The sequence below is a fragment of the Sebastes umbrosus genome, chromosome 15 (assembly GCF_015220745.1).
Source record: "Sebastes umbrosus isolate fSebUmb1 chromosome 15, fSebUmb1.pri, whole genome shotgun sequence".
Classification (NCBI taxonomy): Eukaryota; Metazoa; Chordata; class Actinopteri; order Perciformes; family Sebastidae; genus Sebastes; species Sebastes umbrosus.
Genome location: NC_051283.1, coordinates 8,541,946 through 8,560,956, shown reverse-complemented (window position 1 = coordinate 8,560,956; position 19,011 = coordinate 8,541,946). Strand labels below are relative to the sequence as shown.

Here is a 19,011-nt window from a genome sequence, read left to right as displayed (position 1 = left end):
TGAAACTAGAAAACCTAGAGAATGAATAACGCTGAAAAGGTATGCAAAATTTTGGCGAGGAAAAACTGGTATGTCCATTTTCAAAGGGGTCCCTTGACCTCTGACCTCAAGATATGTGAATGAAAATGGGTTCTATGGGTACCCACGAGTCTCGCCTTTACAAACATGCCCACTTTATGATAATCACATGCAGTTTGGGGCAAAAACTATGTAGTTTATGCATGCAGTATAAATGTGTTATTTTCGCCTAGTCTAAAATGGTGTATTTGAATATTTCTGCATACTGGGGTCCCTAAACAGTCTTGACTCGGTAGCTCAATCCGTGGGGGCTTGGCTTGGGAACCGGAGGATCGGCGGTGCCAGTTCGCCTCCTGGGCACTGCCGAGGTGCCCTTGAGCAAGGTACCGACCCCCTAAAACTGCTCACCGCACGCTGTATAGTAGCTGCCCACTGCTCCTAATATACTAGGGTGGGTAAAATGCAGTAGCTAAATTTCACTGTCTGCTGTGCTGTGCTATGTACAATGTGACAATAAAATTGGATTTACATTTAAATTGGGTATGACTGGAGAGCTGAGACTCTTGTGGATCCAATGAGCCCAATTGTATTCGTGTGTAATGATGTTAGTCCCCATAGTGGCCAGTTCACATAGTGACTTTTTTTTTACTCAGATGGTGGTGTCTCTTTATACTATAACATTCCTAAAATTAGATTTAAAGGACCATATCATGCTCATTTTCAGGTTCATACTTGTATTTTGGGTTTCTACTAGAACACGTATACATGCTTTAATGTTCAAACAACACATAATTTTTCTCATACTGTCTGTCTGAATATACCTGTATTCACCCTCTATCAGAAACGCTCCGTTTTAGCGCATTTCAACGGAATGGCAATTGAATTGCGTTGTTAGGAAACAGCTTGGGTCCATGTTTACTTCCTGTCAGCTGATGTCATTCACATACACTGCAACAGGAAATAAACTGGGACACATTTAGAATGTTTATGTTTAAAACTGTGAAATCGTCTAAATATTGTATATTTGTGACATCACAAATGTACAGATATCCTGACCGCTTGTTTCAAACGCACAGTCTCTGAATACGGGCTGTGTGTATTTATCTTTGGATTGAGCGTTTTGATACTTTCACAGTATTTATATATCACTTAAACCTGCTTTATAATATAAAAGACATGAAAATCTCACATATATACAATATGGGACCTTTAACATTTTTTATTATATACCCTTACTTATGGTATCGCAACATATCACAATATATTGAATCGTTACCCCTGTATCATGATACGTATCGTATCGCCAGATTCTTGCCAATACACAGCCCTAATCTAACCACAGCTTTGTGAAAACAGGAGGTTGCTTTTCTTGCAGTAGTTATACAAACAGTCCCTCTGCACCCACCTAAGAATTGCAACAGGGCAAGTGATAATGTTTTGTAGTCACCCGTGGTAGCCTAATTAAGGCCCTTTTTAAAGTTTTTTTTACAGTTTACTACTGTAATGATTGTATGAGAAGGTGAAAACAAACTCTTCTTGCTCCTGACAGTAAGAAAACATCACCAGGGAGAGAAACATCCCCTGTAGTGCTATTACTTTTATGGTTTCACACACTGTCCTGTCAGACCAGATATTGAAGTAGACTCTCCTTTTTTCTGTGCTAAATAAAGTTTGAAAAGAGAAGACATCAGACAGTTCAATTTAATTGTATTGAATAATACCTACGCTTCTGCAACATCCATTTCTAATTTATGGACTTTGTCACTTCCTTGAAACACACACCAGTTGAGTCACTCTATCAGGTTGAAGCGTGCAAAAGATTACCAAATAAAATGCCGTTCTTCCCACTCACTGCTGTGTCTGTTTATGAATGCAGTGATGTGGGATGCAAAGCAATCATCAGGCTCAATAAAAGGCCAGCAGGGAGAGGCCTACTTTCAGCGGCACACACGGAATCTCACGCAATGTACTACCTGTCAAAAGTGATGTTGCCTTTAATTATTTGGAAAGTCGAGAACAAATTGCCGTGAAAGTTTCCTGGCAGAGTGTGAACAGAGACAGGGGCCTCTTAATTGTGGCGGCTGTCTTGGGAGCCGATGCCAAATAGACTTGGACAGGTCTCGCTGGTTGATTTAGCCGCCCTGCGTTTGTCTGATAACGCCACACGCTGTTACAGACACAGGAAATGCAGGTGACCTCATGCTTGGAACATCTGGAATGTGTTTTTGAAGTGGAAGAGTACAGCCAGTTGTCTCTGTGCATTTGTTTATGTTAATTATGTTATGTTAATAGCAGGGCTAAATGTAATCATTTAAGTTTCGCGCCAAGAACTACATTTTACAAGATTATATTTGAACTAGGGCTGTCAAAGTTAACGTGTTATTATCGCGTTAACGCAAATTACTTTTAACGCCACTAATTTCTTTAACGCATTAACACAACTTACACTTTTACGATTGTAGCTGGTGTTTGGAATCCATTGTTACCAACCATATCATACTAGCTTGTCATGAAGGAGGCTAAATAACACTCCAAACTTGCGCTGAATGAAAATGAATTCACACTGACAGCTGTTGTTGCCTGTTGGGTTTGAGTTTGCCACGTTATGATTTGAGCATATTTTTTATGCTAAATGCAGTACCTGTGAGGGTTTCTGGACAATATTTGTCATTGTTTTGGTTTGTTAATTGATTTCCAATAATAAATATATGCTAACATTTTCATAAAGCAGCATATTAGCCCACTCCCATGTTCATAAGAGTATTAAATACTTGACAAATCTCCCTTCAAGGTACATTTTGTACAGATAAAAAATGTGATTAATTTGCGATTAATCGCGATTAACTATGGACAATCATACGATTAAATATTTGAATCGATTGACAGCCCTAATTTGAACACATCATGACCACGTTATAATTTCATGTATGCGTTTGCATGTGTACAAAACCTTCTTCCCACCCCCCAAAAATAGGGCTCCCCTGAAAGCTGTGGTGTAATTTGAACACTGGTTGTAAACATGCTGTGTGAAGTTTACTGACATACATTTGTGCAAAAATGATTTGTTGATTTATTTATTAGTGGATCAACACAAAATTTCAACAACAGCAACAATTTGGTAATCATTTAAGTCATTTATCAAGCAAAAAATTCCAAACATTTGTTGTTGCCCGCCTCTGAAATGTGAGGATTTTTTGCTTAAATTAATTGTAAATTGAATAGCTTTGCTCACCTTGGATATTCCCCTCTACCCCCCCATCATTCCTAAGACTCACTCTTGGCCAGTATTCCAAGAAAATGGATTTATCAAACATAAATGGCAGATTGAACGGAGCTAATAAAAGAAAAAAATAGACATCAAATGTTAGTACACAAGGAAATAACTATAAACAAATTATGAAAATAAGTAAATCAACAAATAAAAGGTATTCAGGTGTCATTAAATCTTCAATAACTACAGTATATGTATGTAATTTAAAACAACCTGTGTCTCACAGACAGGCCTCTGGAACAGAATATCATAGGTTTGCCAGTAGGAATACATCTTTACTGTTTTCTAACATTTATAGACAAAGCTATTATTAAAAAAAAATCAATCAACAATTGTTTATTGATTATGAAAACAAAGGATAGTTGCATTCAAGTCCCCAGGAATATTGCTGGGCTGTACAGCGATTTTGGAGTAGTAGTCCCAGTCAGAATTGGGTCCAAAAAGACATTACAAAAGAAATAAAAAACAATGAAGAAGTTTTGTTCTGTCACAAAAATTACTTTAGCCATGAAAATGTTTTGAAGAACCCTGTTAGAAAATTATTTTCATTGCTGTCATGTGTGTGAGGAGTCAGCAGGAAGTCAGTCCGCTCAGCAAGAGAAGGATTTTAATGAGAACGCTCTATGGGCCCAAAATTGTAAAAGCCTGAAGAACCTTCTTGGCGTATGCACTCAATTGAAGTGCCATCTGAAGTTCAACGAGTCCATCTCACAACATATGAGCTGCCTGTTTGCAGAGTCACTGTGAGGCGAAAAAATCAAACGGACAAGGTCAAAGAGTGACGAGGATGTCATTAACTCCTCCCACCTACAGGTGAATTGATCAGGTCGCAGATGGAGGTTGAAGCCCTCTACAGCTCCATGGCAGCTGTGAACCTCAGGTGGTGTTGTAGAGTCACGCAGGTAGAGGCAGACAGGGTGACGCAAGCTGCCAAGAGCTCCTCTGTAACCCAGACAAAGTGACTGCAGTTAGACCGGGGCAACCATCTATCCGCTGTACATAAACCAGCCCTCTGGAGCGCACACACACGCACACACACACACACACACACACACACACACACACACACAAGGTCACTTTTCCATCTTTCGTCACCAAGGTGACCCTGTAGTTTGGCAAGACAGGCGCTCCTTCTCAGTCACCACACGACTTCAGCACTAATACCCAGCTTTGTTTTGTGCTTTATTGATTTTCTATTGAAGTGGTGCTTTTTTTTTTTTTACCACGATCTCCAACCCCACCCCGTCATCTTCAGAGGGGTCACCGTCCGATACTCCTGTCTCCTCATAAACAAGTGTGGAATATTTATTTGTTTTTCCTCAAAATGACAAATCGTGCTTTTAGTTTTGTCTCTCGTTTACTGAACTCAGGTCAGAGGAGTTCTTTGCGGTACAGATGGACACATCACTTACTTCAGTAATGGAGCGAGAACACACTATATATCATAATATGTATGATGGAGAACCTGCTATAACTGGAGTTTCATTTCAGTCTGTGTTTCTTATTTTGTCTAGCTTTCTCTGCATGCCTTTTTTATTGTTAACAGATGTGTAATAATGTGCCATAACAAAGAAATAATCATAAATAATGATTGTAATAATAAGATAAAGCAAAACAAAAGGTCTACTACACACTGTCACTGTTGTACAATGAAGTCAACGATACAATGCACATGCTCTGATCGTTATTGTTAGTGAAACAGGCTAATTAACCTTTTCAAGGCTGAATGCAAATGAACTATTTCCAATAGGTTAACACGGATACTTCTGCTACCCAATGAAAGCGAATAAATGCCCCGACGTGAACACAAGGAGAGTTTTAAATCACGGCACCTCAGAGGCTCAGCTCTCTTCGGCAGCCTTCCCTCTAGTGAGGTAGTGTCTGCTGTTCGGGATTGATGCAGTCATTACGTCACCTCAGTCTGCCTCGTGCAACCAGGCAGTGTGTACTGGGAATGTAAATAAACTTGTTCTGAGGGGTGCATGAGTGCACATTCAAAGAAAGAAAGCCACATGAAGGACTTTTCTGACTACAAATGAGGCTTGAGGTGATTGAGGTGGCCTATTTTTGTCCCTGCAACCAATGTGACAACTATACACTGTGTCTTTCAATTGTATTCATTAATAAAACATTTTTCTGTTATAGTCTATTGAGATCCTGCAGCCTTTAAGAGGACTTTGCAGTGATTTGTTATAAATGATGCAATGTTAGCAATGTGGCTCTAGTGATGGCAATGTTGTTGTTTTTTATAGTTTATTAATTTATTTGAAAGGGACGATGCATATTGATAACATTTCCAGAAAATTAGCCAGCTAATTTTCATCTAAGCTAAAATACAGACGTTAGGAATAAAACCATTTACAATCAACGATAAAAGCAATGAAAACATAAAATATGCATATACGAACAGAACTGGGCTCTTAATGTTGTGGAGAAGGAATTGTAGCTATGCCTCATGGTTGGTCCACCACTTTAGTTCAGACTGAAATATATATTATAGTATATATAATAGGCGATTAGACGAATATCCCGGCTATCAATAATTGGCTGAGTACATCGCTGGTTGTTTTTTTTGAGGCGATTATTTGGATGATGTGTGTCATTTTATTTTGCTAATTTCATGGTCTGCCTTCTAAGAACAAGACCTGCTCAGCTGCTCAGTGGGCGGAGAGAAATACAGAGGGGGAAAACAAAAGTTTTGGCATAGTTTCACATCTAACTCTGTAAAATAAGGGTTTATTTCGACCAAACTAGAATTGGTGATTGTTGGAAAGACTTAACCCAGATGGTTTTGGTGAATTTTATTTTGTTTCTGTCGAGTTTGAATGAAGTGTGTTTTACAATGCTTCGCCGCATTATAATATAATGGCAATCGCCTTTTGTTGGGCTGACAATGGCAGGCTGGAAAATTTTTAACATATCACCCAACCCTAATTCACGTTAAAAAGTAATTCACCAGGTATTTGATTAGCCACCACAGTGCCTTGCTGGATGACATCATGTTGCAGTCTGGTTAGACGACCCTGTGTTTTTTTGCCGGTGACCTCTGCATGGCACTCCTGCTGCGTCGCTGAATTGGCCTCGTTCAGTCGTTCAGCATGCAATTTTTGTGCTGTTAAGTTAGTGTATTTGAGAAACGGTATTTGGATTTGTTAAACAAAGTGTGAGTAATGTTGCTGTATGTATGAGAAAGTACCACTCGTGATTAAGAAACTATCTTTACTAAGACAGTAAAGGTATCACGTACATGTATTTCCCTTATTATACCCAGTGGGCAACCTCCGGGTCTTAAAAATTAAGCCAATGCAGAAGTGCCTTAAACTTGCATTCTTTCTAACAGCCAGCAGGGGGCGACTCCTCTGGTTGCAAAAAGAAGTCCGATTGTATAGAAGTCTATGAGAAAATGAGCCTACTTCTCACTTGATTTATTACCTCAGTAAACATTATAAACATGACTTTATGGTCTCAATCGCTAGTTTCAAGTCTTCTTCAATACAGCATGATGTTCATTTAGTAAATTATGGTCCCATTTAGAGTCAAATAGACCATAAAGCAGGGGATGCTTTAGGGCGTGGCTATCTTGTGATAGACAGGTCGCTACCACGGCGTTGTCCGGTCTGGGAGTTGTCTGTGTTTTCGTCTTAGAGCTTTAACCCTTTCACAGTGTGTTTTCAGTTCATGAAAGTTAATTGTAACGTTTTGGTTGTCTAAAAATGTCTTATTCAGCGTTCAGTTGTACTTAGCTCCACCCTCTCGTGTCACTTATTGTTGCAAAAAACAAGATGGCAGTCCACACACCAATGGGTCACGTCACGGTGACTACGTCCACATCTTATATACAGTCTATGATTATACCATTTTATCTCTCTACATAGTGGAGAATAATTGCATTGCGTCTGGCGTGTTATATGGTGCTCGGTGATAGATGGTAACATCACTACAGCATGTCAAGAAGAGTGTCTTGTTTGCTCTCTCGGGACTTTATTGCAACCTGGGTTTTATTTTTAGTAGTTTTAAAATGTGAAGTTTTCATTTTCCTTCCTATCAGCGATAATAATGCTGTATTACTCACCAATTTAATTGCTGAGATGTGGAGATGTGGGGATGCGCTGACATCGCTAAAAAGAAGTTTGACAGGTTAAGAAACAGCCTGTCTGATTTTCTGGCCTTGTTCCCAGATCTCAGCAATTACTTTGGTGAGTATGATATTAACATAACTAAAGATGATGGTCCAAACTGTGAAAAAAGGACCCGAGTTGAAAGAAACCACAATTATCTGTTGAGCAATTCCTTTATATAATTGGTATTTTTGAATCCTCTACAAAAACTTTCATCAAAAGGCTCAGAACTACCCTCTGGACAGCCAGCTCGACATCTCCCAGTGCATAAAAAATCCTTGGCTTGGAATACTCTGGTCTCCACAACGCCCAGTGGGAATTTGGACTGCTGAATTTGAAAGCTGTCATATCCCTCTTCCCTCTATGTTGTGATCTGTAGGACTTATTTTCAATCACTTCTCGGGCACACATGGCTCAAGTGGCTATTTACCATGGAGAGCAATTTTCTCCAATGGAAACGGCCATCTCATGCTGACAGAGATTTAATCTTCAAGACGTCATGGGAAGATTAAGATGATGAATCACTTGAAGCAGTTGGAGAGATGCTTCACACTGAACTGTTGCTGGAGAACCAGACGGCTACACATCAGTAGTTTGAAGGGGCCATGTTAGCATGCAGTGCACAAACAGTCAAATAACAACTGAGAGATTTGATTGTTTGTAGAAGTTTCGTAGTCAGTTTTTATTGGTTTTGAAACAATTGTGTTTCCAGTTTTTTTTCTGGCTTTTTGAAAAATCTGACAAATCTACAAAACATTGGAACACATTTTTATAGAGTGCTGCAGGAATGAGTCCTAAAACCCAGAAATGAGTTAGCATTTTAGCACTTCGGTTCCCTCGTCTGGAAGTCAGTGGGTTTTTTGAATGGGTTTTTAGTTAGATGCCTGAAATAAGGTCTGTGGTTAACACAAGTTTAAGAGATTTTAATGTTTTGTTCTACCACAGAAAATACATCAGTAAATATCCCACTCGTGAATTTTGAAGGCTTTATGTTTATTAAAAAAGGCGGTTGCTAACAAGTGGCTTAATGAGACTACTAAACGTCATCACGTCGACTCGTCCTCCTTTACTGCTTCGTTTTTTATACTCACGCTTATAGCTTAACGTTAGCTTTTTATTTCAGGCGATTGTATTTATTCGTTAAAAATCATAAAAGTGGTGTTCATTGTGGCGATTATGTTGCTGAACAAAACGTGTAAGTATCATAAAGGTGTGTCTTCTACAGAGCGTATTTTCTGCAATAATCCAAAACCCAATAAATGGAAAAATCCCATTTTTACACTTCAATTCTTGCTGAACCAGATTTACAGGTGGAACATAAACTCTTCTCATCATCTCATCTTTTTATCTCTGCTAAATTTTGATTTAAAATGGATTTTACTCTTCCGTCCGTTATCCTTTTAATGAAAGTTTTTGCTTCTCCATGCATATTATAATCATGCCCCATTCTATGTTATGTTGTTTTCAGGGTTTGCTGACATCTGGTGTGGAGTTTGAATCCCTGCCTGCTGCGCTGTCCCTGCCTGCAGAGTCTGGCCTGTACCCCGTCACTCTGGTTGGCGTCCCGCGTACAGCTGGCAACATCACTGTCAATGGTGAGTCTGTCTGAAAAACCTATTCCAGAGCTCAGATGTTGCACAAACAAATGAGGCTGGTTAACTGTGATTTCTGCTGCATACACTGTTGTGTCGGAAACAAACTCTACAGAGTTCTGTTCTTCGTCCACTGAAGCTAAACATTTCCTATATTCTGCATTTGAACACAGGTTACCACACGTCTGTGTTTGGTGTGACCAGCGATTGCCTGTTGGAGGGCCTGTCTAGCGTGAAGACTAGTGGCTGTTTGGTGGAGGTCATTCCCTCCCTTCCTCGTCTCCAGCTCAGCACATCACTACCACGGTCAGAAACTCTCTGAATCTGTGTAATTTCATGGTTATTATTACTCACAGCTTTAATTTGAGGTTGTTTACATTCACATCAGATAAACTGATTCAATGGGACCAAATTTATAAAAGGTATGAAGACACACTTAAAGGGACAGTTCACGCCAAAAAAAGCTGAATTATCGCGATATCACAAGATCACACGAGGATCACGGGATCACATATCACACGAAAATCCATCTTGTGAGGCTTCAAATAATATGTTTGTGTCCAGTAAGCCATACTGGACCAATCAGCGTCCTGTGAGGAGCTGCTGGTAGCTACGGGTGTGGTTTAGGTGTGTGTGAGACGCGACACGGAGAGGAGACTGTCCGTTCAAAACAACGGCGGCTTCTGTAGAGGTTAGCGTAGATGCTGCAATAGCATCAGTTATATCAAAAGTGTAGAGTATTTCTTCATTGAAAGATGAGCAAAGAACGGCACTGAAGGCTTTTCTCGATAGAAAAGATGTTTTCACTCTTCTCCCGACTGGCTTCGGCACGAGTTTGATTGACAGATGGTTCATCCAATCACCTGCCAAGTATTATTTTGAAAGTGCCTGCCCTTTTCCAAACAGTTTCCAATGACGGCTTCTCAGATGGTTCTGTGTAACAAACCATCTGGTGGGTCAGGTTACTTACCTATAGTGCTATTTATCAATATACATTGTTTTGGTGTGAGTTGCAGAGTGTTGGGAGATATCGGCCGTAGAGATGTCTGCCTTTTCTCGAATATAACAGAACTAGACAGTAGTTTAGCTATGTACTATAAACACAAGCCTCCCGTCCATGAGTCGATGCACGCTTCCTTCTGCGCGGTGTTATGGTTGGGGGGTGTAGTTTGGTAGAAAGAAAAACGTTCCTACAAGAAACTACTCACAAGAAGTCTGTGGATTACGTTGAGTAACCGGGTTAGATTTCTGGAAAGAGAAATTGCTGTTGAGTTTTTCAAATGTATTTTTTGGGTGCTTTGAGCACCACAGGCTGAATACCATCTATTTCCATTATACTGGAGAGAAGGCAAACATCTCTACAGCCAATATCTCCAACACTCAGCAACGCACACCAAAACTATCTAGATTGATAAATAGCACTACAGGTAAGAGGGAAAATATGTATTTTTTGAATTTGGGGTGATCTGTCTCTTTATATAAAACTATTAAAAGTGTAAAACCTTTGCAGTCACTTGCTCCTTTTCACACCTTTTGGCCTCATTCGGGTCATCAGTAAGTGAAACACATGCTCAATTGAGTCGAGGTCGGACGACTGACTCTACAGACAAGAACATTACACCATTTGGCCGTAAAAATATATAAAAGGGCAACGAGTCCTACACTGTTCACCCACAATTTATGTGAACACCCTCAAACAGTGTTAAAGCTGAACGTCAGCACTTTAACCTCATAGCTATTGTTTCATTTTCACATCCATTGTGCCGGAGTACAGAGCCAAAGCAATGAAAAATGTGTCACTGTCCTACTACTCACAGACTGCTCTCGGGTAGTGTTGATACTCCATTTCCTAGCAAGTAACAAAAGATAAATGTTCAGCAGAGCCACTGGCCTATTTGGGTGTGTTTCCACACACACACACATCCTCTCATGTGAATGATGCAGGATAATCTACATACTTTAAACCCTCATATGCCAAATTAATGACCAGGTATATACCCATGAGCAGAAGTTTGTATAACTTAAAACTAGTCAGACTTTTAGACGTTGCCGTTAGGGATGTGCATTCCAAGCAAACTATTGGATAATCCCTGGGAGTTAGTTGATTTATTTTTCGAAAATCGCCGCATGACATTAACTGTAACATTTTGGTTGCCTAAAAATGTCTTATTCAGCATTCGGTTGTACTTAGCTCCACCGTCTCGTGTCACTTCTGGTTGCAAAAAACCAAGATGGCAACAGCCAAAATGTTGAACTCGAGGCTTCAACACTGCAGTCCACAAACCAAAGTGTGACGTCACGGTGACTAAGTCCCCTTCTTATATACAGTCTATTTGTTCTACACATAATTAGAGTTTAAATGGTGATTAACATTGCACATTTAACTCCTTAAAATACACAACAAACCAAACCTTGGCTGCATAACCTGTAACAAAACTGCATTTTGTCCTGTGTCAGAAATGGCTGCAGTCATCAGAACAGCAGGTGGATTTGTTTCCATGTACATCCTGTCAGGTGAAATGACATTTTCGCTTGCAGTAAAAGTAGGAAACATTTGAGGAGAAATCATGGGTTAAATTACTACTAGTAAAGCACCCTGTTGGAGTGTTGTAAATCATTCTGACAGCAGAGCTGCTCTAAAACCCACTATTTAGGTCATGCCTGTAAGTACTGCACTTCAGCAGCTTTTGATGTGGAAAATCTTTTTATTCTCCCGTGTTGGAAGAGTAGCGTGGCAGATACATGAAGCAAATAGGATATAAATGCATTACAGTATGTGGTCTCATGGGTGCTGTCACTGGGGTCCACAGGTAGACCTTCAGCTTTGACCTCGGTTGAAGAGGTGCCTCATTGACATTTCAGATATCTTTTTGCATCCAGCACAAAGCTGCTTTCTTACACTTCCTATTTTTTCACATGACTAACATCAGTGTTAAACATGAGCTTTAATTGTCTCTTAACATTTATAAAAGGCTCAGAGCATCTACCGTATAGGTAGTTGGTGATGACTGGCATTGTAATTCTAGCCTCATGCAGAGCGTCTGTTGCTTTTTAAAGCTTTGTACATGTGCATGTCTAATGAGGTGTGATGACGCCGTAGAGAACATCCACATTGATCTTTCATAATCTCGTACTTTGCCCTGTGCTCCAGTATTTGCATTAAAACTTGAAGCATCAGCTGCCAATGTTTTGCTTTTGACAGCTGATGAAAATAACTTTGTTATGATGTCACTGACTGAGATGTAGTCGGAAATACAACAAGACACAGTTTGAACTCACAATGAGAAGTTGATGAGCAGTTCTCTGCGTTATGTGATTCAGTGTGGATTTACTCTTTTAAATTACTATTACATTCATTGTGGCAGGCGTCACAATAGGGATGTGACGTTGAGGAAATTTTCCCACCGGTTAATAAACTTGTGACAATCCCGGTGTTACCGATTTAGACCGAACATTTTACAAGAAAAGATGACGGTCAATATGTGTAGAGCGCTTACTTTGATCTGTGGCTGGCCTCTCCGGTAGAGCTTTCGCTGCAAGGCTGCAGGTTTCCACCCTGCGCTGCTCCATCGCACACCGGCTGTGACCGTTCCGTCCTCCTCACGGCGATTACCTCATTAACGTTATGGTTTCCTTATAGCATTGGGTTTAAATCAGAAATATGGCCAAAAAGGCGCTTTTGCTTTTCGCTTCGACACCAAATCCTCCGCCATCGTCTCGTCTGTCAACTCTCTCTTGTCCCGTGTGTGAAATCTGACTCCTGCTACTCTGTGCTGGAACTCCATATGGAGCAGACACTTTCAGTTTGTAGTGTCCGCTGTATGACTATGTGTTGATAACACGGCACTGATATGCAAAAATGAACTGAATGTGTTTTATTTCTGTAAAAAAAGCAAAACGACGGTGGGGGCAGTGGGCTAGTAATGTAATTGGTGTGTGCCCGACCACTGTGTAACACTGGTGACACAGACCACTGAGGCAAGCTTAGTCTATATGCTGTACTGTAAAACAGACAATTTATCATTCACCCATAGGGCTGTCAAAATTGGCCCAAAATGACATTCAAATATTTGTTCTAAAAACACATAGGTTCGAACTAATCAAATATCTGTTTTTGCTCATTATGTCCACGACACCGTGTCCTAACTGGCTGCAAGCGACACAGCACTTTGCTGCGCTTTTGTCGGACGCCTTGTTTCTATTTATTCCCGTAGCTCGTTTTGAACATGCTTCACTGGATGAGGAACGGACGATTTGTTAAGTTGAAATGAGGAGTTATCTAAACGATACCCCCTCATTTTACATTACATTTCATTTTCATTGAATGAAAGTGACGTTGTGTGACTCCTGTCATGTGGTGCAGACAGCCGCGGTAGTGCTGCTTTTTTTTTTCTTTTGACAATCAAATATTTATTTTCATATTTGAATATCTTGTTTTTTCTTACAATTCGACTATATAATCGACTTTAGAATATTTCTTGACAGCCCTATTGACCCAGTGTATGCAGAGTGAGTCTTTCATCAATACTGTGCACAATCCACTGATTAGTCTTCATAACAAATGAAAAAAGGCTTGTGGCCAGTGTTGAGTGATGTGTTTTCATTTATCCCAGGTATGATTTGGTTACACTTATCCTTAAATGGACAGACATCACATGTTAAACATTTCAACTACAACCCAAATGAGATTTTATGGCAAAACCCATCATGCAGCAAGACTCCCCACTGCGGGAAAAAAGCCATCAACAAGATTAATGCCTGAAGAATCGTTCTTCAAATTATGATCGAAGTATGAGCCGCATCAAACTCGCCTTCACCATTACAGGCCTGATGTCTCTTGAGTTGTTTTCCTAGAAATCTTAATTCATATTGACCCCTTAAGGGAATAAAAGCAAGAGCACGTTTTCCTTTCTATCATCACTGAAACATTCTCCCTCCTCCACAAACCCTAAACAGGTCAGCCCACACGTCTCAGCCAACGTCCAAAGAGGAGCTGTCCAGCACCGTGTCCGTCCAGCTTTTCAACGGAGAGACGCAGCAGCTGACCATCACCTTGGAGAACATTGGATCTGTGGACATCGAGACTCTGGAGCTCACCTCTAAGACTGTCAACACCAAAGGTTAGTACCCCTATCTGTTGACTAAAACCATATTGGTCTACTTTATCAGATGTTAGTAACGAAAATGGGTTCTATGGGTACCCACGAGTCTCCCCTTTAGAGACATGCCCGCTTTATGATAATCACATCCAGTTTTGGGGCAAGTCATAATCAAGTCAGCACACTGACACACTGACAGCTGTTGTTGCCTGTTGGGCTGCAGTTTGCCATGTTATGATTTGAGCGTATTTTTTCTTCTGAATGCAGTACCTGTGAGGGTTTCTGGACAATATTTGTCATTGTTTTGTGTTATCCAATAATAAATATATACATATATTTGCATAAAGCAAGCATATTTGCGCACACCCATGTTGATAAGAGTATTAAATACTTGACAAATCTCCCTTTAAATTACATTTTAATCAGATAAAAAGTGTACAATTTAATCACGATTAAATATTTGAATCGATTGACAGCCGTAGTTTGAACCAGTCCAACAGCACCCGATCAAGTTGCAAGAGAAACCATGAAGAACTTACGTTACATTACTGAGCGCCAGTTACTCTGTCGTTAAAATGGCATTACATTTGGAGAAGAGCGCATAATGAATTATTTAGGACTTGAAACTCAGAAGTTTAGGACTTGGGACTTGACTTGGACTTGTCAGTCTTTGCACTCAAGACAAGACAATCTTGTGACTTGCAAAACAATGACTTGGTCCAACCTCTGATTAATAGCATGTATAGAATGTGTGAAAACCTGCAAAAGTTAAACATGCTAAAACAAATGAGGCATTTACTGTAGATCACTGATACACGTGATACATGTAGTATATGTTATCAATGCTGTTTTAGTCGGGACAGTTTTTGATGCAGTGGTGTTTTCTGCTCCAGCCTCTTGCAGTCCCTGTGTCCGCAGTACAACAGAGGTCACTCCCCGTTGTCTTTGGTCCCACATCTTTCATGCCCCCGTGGCTTTTCACTCTGTGTTCCATCTCTTTGTTCAACACCTGCTCAGGTCCTCAGATCTCTGCAGTCCCCCCCTCACTCTCTCTCTCGCGCTTTCTTTTTTGTCTTTGTCTCCACTGTCTGTGTGGAAAAAAAAGCAGCTGCGCTACTAAAATAGGCAACAACATTTCCAAACATTGCACTCTATTATATTTTATTGAGGACAAGATAAATGAGAAGTCATGCTTTGAAAACTCCTGGCGCTGGGGCGAACTGTGGTCAGCAGTCCAGCTAGGTGTTAAACAGTAATTAGAAAATAAAATGTAAATTTGAAGCCTCTCTGCAAGAGAATTACAGTAGATGTCATGTTGTACAGCATTATTATGGTGTAGTGTTTAGGTTGTAGACTACCTCTTTACTTTGCCCCTAGTGGTCGGCGCCGGCTTAACCGATCGGCATAAAATCAAACCACTGTAAGCTTGTACAACCAACCCAACTAACTATATGTTCTCTGATTCAACATTGTGAAAGCAGTAAATTCAGAATACAGCCAAGAAAAATCTGCTTTTTTTTTCAACCATACCTTTGCTCTCAGCAGCAGTTCAATAACAACAGATGAGCAAAGGAGAGGAGTGGCTGTGAGCCAGTATATATGGAATTGATCTGACATTTCCAAAATAGCCCAAGGGTTCTGTGTTTAATTGAAGACAGGCTACACTAACACTTCCTCCGTCCAAGGGTTAACGCTCATAGATCCCGTCTTACCCGGCAGCTTCTGTCAGTCTTGCGCTGCTCAGTTGTATATTTCTCTCTCTTTTCCTGTATTTCTCTCACAAGCTTGTCAAGAACTCTCTCTATTGTGTAGAGATGGGAGAAATCTTTACTGACCAGCCCTGATGTAGATTTTATGACAGTATGATGAGAGAATTACTGTCTCGCTTGTTGCCCCCATCAAGCCCTCGCTCTTAGGTGGATAAGAATTAGCCTGTCGATGCTAACTAGTACAGAGCTCTAATTAAAACAACCAGGGATTTGAAGACACTCATCCAGTGACTAACCGTCTACCTCTCAGAGCCTCCTTACTTCTCATATACCCTGCTCCCTGCTGGCCGGATTCCAAGGTACAATGTAGTCTCTCTAGTTAACAAGAGTTCTCTTTGAAATGGAACTGTTGTTGTGGTTGTTGCAAATGATTTAGGCTGCAAACATAGTTTTGCCTCCAAGGCAATGTTATTTTCAGAGTTGGATGAACAAGCGAAAAGAACTGACTTCTCTAGACCTGAATTAGAAAAAACACCATCTGTATTTTCACCTAAAGACTTTCGGCAAATACTCATTTAATAGAAACACAAGCAAGCACAATGCAATTTAAATGGACTAATTGAATGTTAAAAAATAATAGAGTAAATGCTCATTAAAATGCTCAAACTCAGTGGATAAAATGTTAATACATTACACAATGGTTGGTTAATTATGTTAAAATTCAACAACCAAAAAAGTGCATACATTATTAAAGTGGCAACTGACAACTTTTCAGCTTTCACTTGTGTTTCCAAGTGGTATTTTCGTTGGCGCCGCTGTCGCAAAGACAACCAGATCGCTTTAGGGGCCGGGTCGTTCACGTTGCTTCTAAAACGCGTAGAAGATGCCAGCTGTGTCGCTTTCATCCTTTTATTCAAGGTGCCTGGGAGGTTGCGCTCCTGTCGCACCTGCCGTTGCTAAGCAACCAAAACTGGAAAATGGATTTCCATCACCGCAAATCCCTCACAGTAGCTTTACACTCGATTTCTCTGTGTCAGTTTGGCTGAACTTTCGACCAGATGTTGTCCGTGGGACTGCACTAAAATGTATACTTTTCCATATTTATGGAAGAAAGAAAAGATATTTGCCGGCTATGATTGGTTGTTCCTCGTCACATGACATGCGATGCACGTTGCTGCGTATCAAAAGTTGAATTATTTTTGTCTCTGGGCGCAGTCATCACGTCATGAAAAATGTGAACGGCCCCTTCGTTTTCTTCAGAGCCTAGCAATTACCAACAGTTAGGAACATGGTTACCGCTAGCGGCCTGGCAACTGTCCAAAGTAAGAAACAACCATAAGAATGTCAATTTGGACTGGAAACCCCGATCTCAGTACAATGATAAAGGCAGAGTAAGACACCTGGTAGTATTAATAAGTAGGCAGGTTTTGTTACTTCCTCATGTATCTAAGTAGAAAGAACGTTTTTTTATCACACTCCCTCTTCACCTTCTTTGCGTCCTCCATCAACAGGGCTCTTTTGCCGGCTAGAGTTTCCATAGGTAACTTAAACAATAATCCGGTTGTTCCACCGTCCACCATTTCCACTACCTAGGGATAGCTACTGTAAGCTATTTTGTTGAGTTGCCTCTTAACGAGATGCTCTCTGTAAGCAGTGATGCAAGTGTATATGTCCAGGGCTTTTATTGTGAAAGGTAATAACGGAAGGATTGTAGCTGTATTGCGCTGCCGTTGACAATGTGGGAGCGATAAAGAGTTTGCTGTTTTGGTTCAGACTTTGGAGCCTTCGTGTTATTATTTTATTACTTACATAAGTAGCGCTGTCTTCTTCCTTTGTGCTGTAAATCAAGCCTTCATTTTCCTGGGTGATCGCGACCCAGAGGCAGACAGAATTGCATAGTGAAAGCAAGACTTATAGGGAACCCATCTAAATGCCGATGGGGTCATTATTCTGTAGCCATAAATTGTGCAATCAACATTTACTTCATAATGATAAGATAAAGCAAAAACCGTGACTATTGCCACTTTAAAACCCAATAATAAATGAACAATTATGTCCCTTTCGTTTTCCCCTATGCCTTTTTCACTAACGGTTTCTTAAAGCTGCAGAACTGGTCGGAGGCCAAAGGTCAAAGGTCAAAAATCTCTTAAAAACTTGGAAAAATTATAATTTTCAGTTGTAGCAGATAAAACGGGCCGATAGAGAAACCCCCAACAAAGCTCTTCTTCTGCCACTCTCCCGTTCAAATGTTTTATGAATGAATCATCATCGTCTTCATCTTTGTTTTCTGCTTTATCTTCTTTTCAGTCCGTCAGTCCGTTTGTTTTTTTCTACCTCATTGCGTCATTCTCAGGGTTCATATCCAGGGCGGCAAAAGAGACCCAGTATCACTTGTTCTTTGAAGCCTCAGTGAAAATTCAATTCTTTATATGCTTTGTTCTTGCCCCTTTAGCTCATACAGTGACTATATTTAGTCCTCACTGTCAGATACAAAGAAGAAATTGGAAGAAAGATGGTCAGCTGCTTCGTTAAATTTCACTTCTTTACCTGTTCTGGCTTCTCCAAAACTCGCCCCCCTACTCCTAATCTAAAGAATAGTCAGTTTTGCATTCAAAGGTAACACAAATCTTAACCCAATACCCAGAAAATCTGCAAAAGAAAATGTGAAATAAGTTGCATTTCCATCCACTACTGTACAAAAATTAGGATTTGGGCACATTGAGATAAACAGACGGTGGCGCTAATTCTCCAGTTGGTACATTAGACCCAACGAGATGACGTGGCACTCCTCAAACCATGTAGAAAACATGATGGAAATATATAATTTCTGTTTGTTTACATTAACGTCACAGTCTTCTCATCTCTCCACACAAATGGGATGTTTTAATCTGCCTCTCATATTCGTAATTGTTGGTATTTAAATGACAGGATTCATGTACGTCATGACTTATTCGCTAAACCTGTTTCCTTTGTCCCATTATCTTATGTACGTATTTCAGAGCAAATATCAATGAATGATTGAAATTCTGTTGTCTTTTACTAACAGGGTAAACATACCAAAAGTGTGCTTATTGATACCTCCTAGGTTGGATACCTAAAAAACAAAATATGGCAAACTTTTTCAAACTATTTCTAAACATTACAAGCCTTAGATAACAGCTGAAATCAGATAAATGCCAGCTTTCAGTACTTCACAGTCTTCAA

At 40.1% G+C, this 19,011-nt stretch overlaps 1 protein-coding gene across 2 annotated transcripts in view; it reads left to right on the top strand.

Annotated features, from left to right (window-relative positions):
- trappc9 (trafficking protein particle complex 9) overlaps window positions 1–19,011 on the top strand; it is a 250,202-nt gene that overhangs the window by 46,902 nt on the left and 184,289 nt on the right. For both annotated transcript variants that reach the window (XM_037794320.1, XM_037794319.1), the window contains 3 exons: window positions 8,876–9,002; window positions 9,173–9,305; window positions 13,956–14,119. In XM_037794320.1, the coding sequence (XP_037650248.1) occupies window positions 8,876–9,002; window positions 9,173–9,305; window positions 13,956–14,119 (424 nt within the window). The remainder of the gene's footprint in view (window positions 1–8,875; window positions 9,003–9,172; window positions 9,306–13,955; window positions 14,120–19,011) is intronic.